The 10,970-nt window shown below is 41.8% G+C and overlaps 2 protein-coding genes across 3 annotated transcripts in view; both read right to left on the bottom strand.

Moving 5' to 3' along the window:
- Positions 1 to 706: 706 nt before the first annotated feature.
- On the bottom strand, positions 707 to 2,612 carry kcnk13a (potassium channel, subfamily K, member 13a). The gene is made up of 2 exons (XM_076299845.1): positions 2,270 to 2,612; positions 707 to 1,715 (listed from the first exon to the last, which is right to left on the bottom strand). The coding sequence occupies exons 1-2, from the start codon at positions 2,604 to 2,606 to the stop codon at positions 814 to 816; spliced, it is 1,239 nt and encodes a 412-aa protein (XP_076155960.1). The 5' UTR covers positions 2,607 to 2,612; the 3' UTR covers positions 707 to 813.
- Positions 2,613 to 10,026: 7,414 nt separating this feature from the next.
- Positions 10,027 to 10,970, bottom strand: part of tdp1 (tyrosyl-DNA phosphodiesterase 1) — a 52,789-nt gene continuing 51,845 nt past the window's right edge. For both annotated transcript variants that reach the window (XM_076300333.1, XM_076300332.1), the window contains exon 16: positions 10,027 to 10,391. In XM_076300333.1, coding sequence (XP_076156448.1) covers positions 10,318 to 10,391 — 74 coding nt within the window. In that variant the 3' untranslated portion in view covers positions 10,027 to 10,317. The remainder of the gene's footprint in view (positions 10,392 to 10,970) is intronic.

The raw sequence follows: 10,970 nt of genomic DNA, 5'->3' as shown, positions 1-10,970 counted from the left end.
GATGCACCATATGTCATTGAGCTTTCACTTTCAGCTGTTATAACAAAATGCCATTCAAAATGCAACAGGTCTGTTACAACATTTGTAATAGATGTGGTGTTAGCGTTTAGTGTTCGGCGTTCACGCTAAGCCTTGGCATGAAATTGGCGAAATGTTTTTTTGGTCTTACAAAACTGCTGATTGAAGAAATAAAATGAACAATGAGTCATACGATTCATCATAAAAATCAAATAAAAAACAAACTTCATAATGTGTCTCCCCAGTAATTTTAAAAACAATTCGAGGGCACACATTTGTGTCATTACCCAATAAACGAGTAAAAAAAAAAATGGGTTTATATGGTAATAGTAACCAAGAGGGCACTAAATTGTTTGTGAACATGACTTGAAATTAACATGAATTCACACATTTGAACATGAACTAAAACTTTATTTTGTTCACTTGTTTAGTAAGTAGACAAATATCTATCTAAAGCTGTTTACCTGCTTGTCATTTAAAGTGCTCTATGTGACTTGAGTACTGAAATGTTCTGTTAGTATGACAAAGTGACAAAAATATTCATCTACCAGACTAACACTTCTGGTGTTAAGCTTGTGCTGTATCCAAACAGTTCAAACACTCAACAGGTGTTTACCTTTCAGTTAAATATTTTATCACAACAATGAAAAAGCGTGAAAAAATATACTCCTTGTTCTACTGTTTCTCTCATTGAACCTCTTCCAAGATTTCATCTCAGAGAAGGACAGTGCAAACTGGGTAAATGATTTGACTACATGTTTGGTCATTTGCGTCTTTGTCAGCGTCTCCTGCCACTCATCTGTCCACGCTGGTCTCTGCCAGGCGGTTATTCATGATGCCCAGGGCGCCGACGCCCCTGGAGAACTCGTTGTGCCGACTGCTGGAGCCAGGTGGACAGACGTGCCCGTTGGCCGTCTCCGACAGCTGCTTCTGCATGATGGCCAGGTTGACCTTGTTGGCGGCCAGGAAGTCTCTCATGGAGATCATCTCGCCCGACATCCTGCGGCCGTCTGTCTCGCTCTCGTTGATGGCGTCCGTGTCGATGGAGATGTTGCGGCGCACGCGCAGGTGTCCTGGCACCACGGCGTTCCTGCGCGCGTTGAAGGCCTTGCGCGGGCAGCGTCGGCACGGCACCTCCATCTTCCTCAGCAGCCAGTTGAGCACCTGCTTGATGACGATGGAGATGACGTTGAAGAGCGAGTAGATGCAGCACACGCCCATGAGGATGAAAAGGAAGTTGCCGAGGCGATAGGCCGACTGGTTGCCGTTCGCCGCCCGCTGGCTACTGACCATGTCCCCAAAGCCGATGGTGCTGAAGGCCACGAAGCAGAAGTAGAGCGAGTCGAGGTAGGCCCAACCCTCCACGGCCGAGTACATGGCCGAGGCGCAGCAGGAGATGGCCACCGCCGCCACGCACAGGATCAGCATCACGCAGTACACCGACGGCTTCCAGCCGGACAGGCTGTCTGACGGGGGACCCCTGACCGTGGCGGTGCCGCCGTCGCCACTGTCCTGCGGCGCCACGCCGTGCCGTCGTCGCTTCAGCTCGTGGCAGGACTTGAGCACGTAGGCCAGCACGGTGATGATGCGCTCCAAGAAGAGGTTGAAAAACAAGATGGTGGCCGCACACCCAATCAGGCCATAGAAGATGAGGAATACCTTCCCTCCAACAGTGGCTGGAGTGGTCATCCCAAACCCTTGGCAGTAAGAGAAACTGGATTAGTGTGGCCAGACCTACTGATAGCCTCATTTGTAGTCTGCTGAATAAACAATAGAGGAGTCTGACATAATCTTATAACACAATTCTCTAAGGCTGTCACAGTTATGCATGTAACACCACAACTTAATCTAATTGAGCTTCAGCCATTTACAAAGATCAACCTACAGGCTTACACATGTCTAACACATTTATCACATGCCAATGACCATATTAATTTTGTTCTGTTGTCTTAAAGATATGGAACTTTTACGCCTTGAAATTTGAAACAGAGTTGGATTAAGTCATTATAGCAAAAAAGTAGGTTTATTGTTCTCAAATTGTAACTGAGGTAATACAATTCAATTAACTAGGTGGCTGAGAGGCTTATCAAACCTTGTGCCTTGTATTGAGGGACCTATCTGATTATGAACTAATGTGAAATCAAAGGCAGCTTAGCTTAGATACAGATAATTAAGTCGCAGCAGGTCATATGCCTTATGCTTACTCATGAATGTGGTCTTTATAAAAATGCTGTTGCATGTTGCCTCTCACCAATTGTGGAGACCACTGTACCGACGAAGTAGAACGCGCCGGTGAAATCCCAACGAGGTCGGAGCACGTCCACACGGATGCCGGCCACGTTCGCCTCCTCGTAGTGCCTGAGAAACTTCTCCAGGTCGCTTTTGCTCAGGTTATGCCTCTGACTGAACTGTTCAAACCGCTGAGCCCATTTCTCCTTAGCTTGTTTCTCTTTGGGGTGCTCAAGTGCAGAGAAGACAGCGGCTCCGCAGAGCAGGTAGATGATGATAAGAAGCGCCAGCATCACGAACCTTGCGTTATCCTCGTTCACTGGACCGAACCCACAGCAACAAGCACTGCGACATGCCATTATGTTATTAGAGTTGAGCAGATCCGAGACACCTTCCACATTTTCACTATATGAAAAATCCGTGAGCAGCTTCCCATCGATATATTTCCACAAAGACCTGTCATTGCGAAATCGCCGCTGAAAAAATGGTTACTTTTCCTCGAGTGTTTCATGCGCGTTCCATGGGGTGTGGAAGCCTATGTTGCCGAAAAGCAAAAGAAAGACTTCGCAAATAGTCAAGTGAGTACAGGTTGTTGCCAAATAACAGTTTATCACAGACACCTGCATTTCTTCAAGACGCCTTTTAACAGTCATTTACAAGCGTTTACCATGTAGCCTAGCCAAAACTGCAATTTTACTAGTAACCAAAATTCCACATGCGCAATTTCAAAGGAACAGAGACATTTCGATACCAAAACTGAACAGCAACTACATTTTGCATTCAGAAACAGTAGAAAACATCGTCTATCAACCCGTGACATTAATTAATTTAGGTGACTACATGGGTAGCAAACAGCCTAAATAAAAGTAAAATAAAAAAATACAGGCTCTTAACCAAAATGCTTTGTGCATTAATTGTTGATGCTGTGCCCAACGTATCCACGTATCCAAAGTTAGCATCCTTTATAGGACAGGCTATTTCGATTCGTTAGGATCTGAGTGAGATTTTCTTAATCCTGGAGATTTTAAAATCGTGACCATCAGGTCCTCTGCAACAGAAACCTTCAATGAACAATCGATGATCGTTGCGTGCTGCGCGCGTCTCCCCCAGTCCAAGTCGTCATCTGGGTGCTTACCAAGAGCAAAACACCGAACAACAATCATATTAACTCCGTAGCAATTTGCCAACACTTAAAATCATCTCTCATTCCACGGATTGAAGGTAACTAGCTATGTGACTAAGGGCACATGTAACGTTGAAGATATAATCAAATCTGTCTATAGATAAACAGCTAACTACTGTAATTCTCCGTCTTGGGTTTTTCTTATGAACTCCGAACAGATAGAAAAGTGTGTTGTGAAGTTGACTGGCATGATGGAGGCTCTTGTTGATTTGCTCCTGTTCACCATAGGAGGGTGCTGCACTGCCGAAGGCAAGATGCCACAACACTTATACAGCACCCTCCCCATTTATCTGCACCACTGGTAAATATGAGTGAAAAGAGGGATAAAAAATACTTTTTGGTGTATTATCATAGCTTCACAATGGAAACAATGAGGGAAAATCCAACCTTGAAGGGAGAAAAATATTTCAACAAAAACACATGTCTGGAAGTCTGAGAAAGGGCCGTAAGGGCTTGAAACGTTACCAAAATAAAAAAAAATACTTAAATGGGAGCTCTACAGTGTGCGGATATTCACTTTGTCTTATATTCTTAGATCCTGCACCTGGATGAATTTTGGATTAGCGTGATAAAACTGTGCTTTTTCAACGAAAACACTTGTGCCACACTTATTGGCAAGAACATCGTTTAAACAAAAGGCAATTGAAACTTATTTTCATTTAAATTCAACTTCTTTAAGGTACTCTTTGAAGTACCTTGAGCTTTAAACCATGCAGTTTCATTGGTCCAAAACAGAGGTCAACTGCTCTAGTCATTCTTTTCAACATAGGATGGAAGATAAGTGTATTGACCTCTGTAAGTCAAGTACTTGCCTAAAAAAAGCGTGTAAAAAAACCCAAAACACATTACATTTATATAGTGCTTTTCTCAACACTCAAAGCGCTTCACAGTGAAGGGGGAACCTCACTAACCAGCATCAATGTGTAGCACCCACCTGGGTTATGCATGGCAGCCATTATGCACCAGAATGCTCACCACACACCAGCTTGAGGTGGAGGTTGAGAGAGTGAATGAGTCAGTTACATTGGGTGATGATTAGGGGGCCAGATTGAATGAGCCAGGTTGGGAATTTAACCAGGACACTAGGGAACCCTCTACTATTTGCGACAAGTGCCATGGGATCTTTAATGACCACAAGTGATTCAGGACCTCGGTTTAACGTCTCGTACAAAGGACAGAAGACACTAAAAGAGGGTCATGATTGGATCATCCAGCAGGTAAATTGTCCAAAACATATGTCCAGATCAACGCAAAAATGGAAATAAGCACAAAATCAAGTTTTTGCCACGGTCATCTCAGTTCCATGATCTGAAGTCCATGCTTTAGAGGAGAAGGTACTAAGCAGGGAACTAAATATGCACAATTTGCTTTGTATATTCCAACTTCATGAGAGGACTAAATATGGGAAAAGGGAGCCTTTACAAAGAGTATAACACCGGGGTGCCAATAATTGTGGCCCATGTGTTTTTGTTATTTCTTTATGACTATATTTCTTCTCAGAATAAATGTACTTTCCTTCAAGGTTGGATTTTTCCTTGTTTTTATTCCTTTTTTTACTCATCTTTATCAGGGGTCCCAGAAAATGTGAATGGTGCCATATTTGGTAAGGTTTGCATGTATTTATTCAAACTTAAATAGGCCATATGTATATCCCCCAATAACTTCATGCTAGATATTTGGCTGTTATGAGCCTATCAACAGTTTCTTTACATGGTCTTCATAACAACTTTTTGGAGCACACTAGGCTATAGGATCACTTCAGTTAATTTGCCAAAGTGCTACATTCAAATAGAAAATTTAAAAAGGATGTCTGGTTCCAACTAATCATATTTGAACAGCGGTGGGCATTTTGGTCAGATGCGTTTGTGATGGATTTATTAATGGCTGGTGGGAGAGATCAAAGCAGTTGTTCAGTGGCCTGCAGTAAAGAAAATGTCCAGACATGTGGTTGGGGGTTCAGGAGAGTTCATATCTTTGAAATGGCTGCCCCTTTTATAGACCCCTCAACACACCAGAGAGAGAGAGTGAAGGAGAATGAATGATCAGCTCCTAAAGGCATGGACTCAGGAGTGATAATAGCTTTTTTATGGTGAGCTACAGTATACTGAAGGGCTTTCCAGCAAATGGATTTAGAGATCACCACGGCTGAGTCATCGACGACAAGACGTGACGTTGGTACATTGTTTGACTTCACAGCATCCATGCATAACATGCATAATGTTTACTATTGAGATGGCCAAACCTGTTTGATGAAGTTTCTTGTAAAAAGACTCATCATATGTCATTTCTTATGTTGGCTTTCACTTATGTGGCCTAGAAATTGAGACAGTTCAAAATCTCAATCTCAAAAATCTATCCAAGATTTCTATGCATTGTCTGTTAGAAACCAAATAGGTGGGCTTGGCTAAGGAAATGTCATAAACCTTTTGCTTTTGGAAAGTAAAATCCATAAAAAAATATTTGTTGGCATGTTGGGGTTTGACAAGTTATGAATATTTCAGCAGCATTGCAAACTAGCAATAGCCCTGAACATCTGATTTTCCATGTCATTTTCTTTCCAATTATTATTGTGACCAGTGTGGTCACACGTGGTTTTTATCGCATGATTCAATCCACCCTCTTCATCAGAATTTCTTAAGAAGCAACAGGTCAAGTGGCAGACTCTTTTAGGACCACAAGGTACAGCAAGTCTTTTGTGCCTACAGCAATTTGACTGTACAAAAATAGACTTAAAAACTCTTAGGCATTTTAAACTATGAGCATATTGTATATATCAGCCCTTAACTATTTTAATTATTCACACATGCTTGTCATGTTTCTTCAATGTTTACTGCTTTGTCTGTCTTGTCCTTGTTCTTTTATGTTTTAATGTTTTTATTGTTATTTGTATTTATGTTTTTGTTATGAAGTAGGCTGTATAACAACGGAGTGTGTAATGGTGACCACATGAATTTCCTACTTGTGGATAATAGAGTTTACCTGGACCTTGACCTTGATGTAGCCCCACGAGGCTGATAAGGAATAGAAGCTCTTGGTACCTGGGGGCCACTCCGCCTACGCGTTGTCCTGAAAGCTGGGGAGACTGAAAGCAGTTTTTGTGGAATAACTTGCCAATCGTTGTGCCCAAGATTATGAATTTTCAGGGGGTACGTTGGTCTCAAGGAGGCGCATCAACCCACTTCATAACAGCTAATTTCTCATGCAAAGTGAAAGACGTAAATGCAAAAATTGGGGGTGTCACATGGCAATATCTTGTGGCAAGAAGGTGTGAGCTGTATGCATTGTGTCATGTAGGATCACTAGCACAACCTCTGGTCGCATGCCAAGTTTCGTGAAATTCTGTACAGAGGGGGTGCTGAAATTGAGACATTTCTGTTTCTCAAGACCTGCTGGAGATCAGGTTGAAATTTACATTTACATTCTCACACACACACACACTCACTCACTCACACACACACACACACACAGACAGAGAGACATATGCACTCGCACACACACACAATCACAGGCACACAGGCAGTGCACACACGTTTGTACAGACACACAGACAAATAGACTGGTGCACACACATTGGCAATGCACACACATCCACACACAAACACACACACAGTGGCACACTATGGTAAAAAATCTACACATATACCACAAAGTAGTGTGTAATATTGACACAAGAATACTTTTTTACTGGCTTATTTTAGTGAGAAAGAGCACACAAGCTTGTGACCTTGTACGGACTATGACAGGGGTCGGCAACCTTTTCTCTTGAAAGGGCCATTTATTTGACCAGAAATAAAAACAAGTTTGTCTGGAGCCGCAAATTTAAACCATTTAAAATAAATCAGTTTAAACATGTTTATCTTTATTAGCCTCAGGCATATGGCAAACTTGCCATACTCTGCGCATGCTGCATTGTACAGTATAATATTTTCACTAAATGTTAATGTGTCGGGACAGCGTGAAGCTTAACAACTATATGAAATTGTTAGAAATATTTGATAACTTCCCTTTTTAGAGAAAGCCAGGGAGCCACTAGAGCAGAGCTAAAGGGCCACAGGCTGCCCACCCCTGGACTATGAGGGTGAGTGTGGCTTTAGAACACACACATTGTTGAATTGTTGTTCACATTTTGTGATATTTATACAGTATATAAGCAACAAATTGAGTTTAGACAATCATTGAGCAACCGAGGGGGAGAGCATGTGAGAAGTTTACAAGGGGATGGAGGGAAGTTGAGAAATGCAATTGATTTTCTTTGAATACATGAAGCACTGTGTGTGTGGCAGTTATATTACTGTATGTGCTGCTATGCTGTACATCTAGTTTTCTTAAAATTCAAATAATATATTTATATATATATAGAATATATGGAATTTGACAAGGAATAAAAGGACATACCGGTATTAGTTAAATTCCAGTGTGGGTAAACAATGCTCAAATAACCTTTTTGCCTCTTAAACAACCATTAGAAATTGGACATCCGATTTCCATTGTCACGGTACAATACTCAACCCGAGTGAATCATTACGCTTCCTGCCAATCAAATTAAAAACAGCTCATAACAAGTAGAGCAGCTTCATTACCTCGTCTGGGTCAGGAGATGGTGCTCGGTCTAAACAGCTTGTCACTCACACTGTTAATGTTTGAAAGTACAGCATCATCCACTGAGAATGTATTATTTGTGATATGCAATGGTGTGATAACAGACTTCAGGATTTCACAGACTTAAACAGGACAGGATTTAACAAGGTAGTCATCAAATACTGCGTAAGCTTAACAGTACTTAAATGGTCTCCAGTGTCAGAGTAATGGGTGATGGTTTAGCACTGCGTATCATGAAGGAAAAACAGAGCCATAAATTGTATCATTAATATGAAGTAGTGCAAACTGTTCCTTTACACTGACAAGGCAGGAGTGTGTGTGTGTGTGTGTGTATGTGTGTGTCACATTTTGCAGCAGTCTCATGGCTGGAGCTGGAAATAGAATCCCCTCATCTTGGTCGATACTGCCTGACCTTTCTATTAAGGGATTTACAACTTCTGTATTTGTTGTCAAAATCCAAAATTGTTACAGCAAATATCACAAATTTCCTTGTGGAGGTCACATGCATAATGGATGGGGCAGTTCCCAATGCTCATGCTCTATATACCTCTCAAACAGCTGACAGACATGGAGCCTCCTGGCCTGGCTCCACTCTGGAATCAGGTAAGTTCCGGAATCAGAAAAGTTCTGGAATGCAAATCTCAGTTGTATGACTTCATAAGTTATTGTAGAGATTCCCTAGAGTGGACACGAGTCAGCAAAGTACTCCTCGCTGTCTCCTTGTCACAAATGTAACAATGTGAGCAGCAAAATCCATAGATATGTTGAGCTTTGAAAAACAATGAAAATTCCGGCAGCATTGCAAACTAGAAATAGCCCTGAACTCATGAAAACATCTGGTTTTCCATGTCATTTTCTTTCCAACTATTATTACGACCCCACAGAGCTAGCTCAGCGTGGTCACATAGGTTTTTATCAAAGCTAGTTTTAGGCACATGAAACGTGTTGGGTATGTAGCCCCCGAGGCTGCTAAGGAATAGAAGCTCTTGGTACCTGGGGGCCACTCCTCCTACGCGTTGTCCTGAACGGTGGGGAGACTGAAAGCAGTTTTTGTGGAATAACGATTGTCTGCTCCTCCTTGAGTACGTTGGTCTCAAGGAGGAGCATCAACCCACCCCATAACAGCTAATTTCTAATACAAAATGAAAGAGTAGGATCACATAGGATGTAGGATCATAAAGTACTCCTCGCTGTCTTCTTGTCACAAATGTGACAATGTAGCTCACATTGTTACATTTGTGACAAGACAGCGAGTGAATTTTATAAAAGATGCATGGGGTCAGCTAATCTTTATATAGCACACTTCAAAATTCAACTTATAAAGTGCTGTAGACTTGGATGCAGATTCTTGGACTATAATGTTAACTCACAGGTACATCTGGATGGCCTACGCAGAGAACAAGTAGAACAATACATGCTAATTATAAAACACAGGATGCATGATCTTGTTGCCTAGCAATGGCTTCAGAGTTTAACATTTTAAAAAGGGTGTGCTTATCTGTCAAAATCCTTTCTGCCTTTTACCATGTATTCATCTCACCTCAGTAATTTCACAAAATGATACAAGTGGAGGCATGTGTGCACACACATACACACACACACAGGCAAGCGCACACACATTTGATGACATCAAACATCAAGTCCCCCTTAGGCTTGTGAAGAAGACAGACTCCTCTCCCACTTCTCTCATTGGGAGGCTTTCCCCCCTTTCAACCCAATCCATTTATCTTCCCCCTTTTTTCCATCTCAGTGAGTCTCTCAAGTCTTTCAAACCTCCAAGCAATCTAAGAATTGACTTCCATAAATTGCCTCTAAAATGAGTGGTTCGCTCTTGTCTCCTCAAGAGACAACTTGAAATGTGATGATTCTAGCCTGTTTATTATGGATTACATGTCTGTTGTGTCTCCAGCAGTTTGAGTGTTGCCTGGGTTACCTGGTTAGTGCAGTCAATATGGTCGAAACAAACAAACAAACAATGTGTTACAAACAAGGTTTATTAGTGGCAACATGGAAAAAGGATAACAAACTTTTGAGACAGACACGTGATACTTCCTAACGATTCTTCTATTAATTGCATAACTACATTAATCACCAACTCTTCACTTTATTTGACCGACAGATTCTTGTACTTTCATAGACAGAGTCACCAGTGAGGAATTAACGCCTGTTGCACAGATAGACAGGATCAGCTGACTGACAGTAGAGTCTTAGACAGACGTTCCTCTGTGTCTCTGGACGCTGCAGTGTCGTCCTCCAGCCACAGGGGGCACTACCATGGCAGGGCTACTTCAGGACGGAACCCATACGTTGCCGTGGGTGTCTGGAGATTGGGTGTACGGAATGTTCCAGATCCAAGGCTGATCTGTAGGCAAAGACCACAAGGAGGACATGAAGAATAGAAGCAGGTCAGGGTTGTGTGTGTCTTTGTGTGTGTCCCTGTGTGAGTGTGTGTGTGTGTGTATGTTTGTGTGCGTGCGTGCGCGTATGTGTGTGTGTGTGTGTCTGGCAGTTTCAAGGTTTCATGGCTTTTATTACAGTGCCACATTTCTCCAGACTGGAATTTGAGCCTCAGAGAAGCCAAACACAGGTAGAAGCTTCGTAGAAAGAGACTTCATAGAAGAGCTAGGTTTCTATTCAACTTTTTTAACTAATATTTGAACTATTTGAACAAGAAATCCTGACCAGAAACTTTATATTTGCGTACAATTTTCTAATGCACATGAACATTTGATTTGCTGAAGGGGGATGGATTAATGTAATATAATAATGCATACAATACAATTAAAGTTGAAGGAAACAGAATTAGTTTTAGAATTTGAATTAGTTGCATTTTTAGCACCAATGTGTTTTTCCAAAAACACTGCCCTGACAAGCTTTCATTTTGATTCCACAGCTGTTCAGAATTGCCTTGACTAGGAGAATGTCCGTTTTTAAAGGTATT

This window comes from Alosa pseudoharengus, unplaced genomic scaffold, assembly GCF_046254945.1.
Source record: "Alosa pseudoharengus isolate Yale_2024_CS ecotype anadromous, Long Island Sound unplaced genomic scaffold, YU_APseudo_1.1 YU_APseudo_1.1_scf_22, whole genome shotgun sequence".
NCBI classification, from domain to species: Eukaryota; Metazoa; Chordata; class Actinopteri; order Clupeiformes; family Clupeidae; genus Alosa; species Alosa pseudoharengus.
Note: the sequence above shows the minus strand (reverse complement) of the source record. Positions and strands in the feature narration are given on the sequence as shown.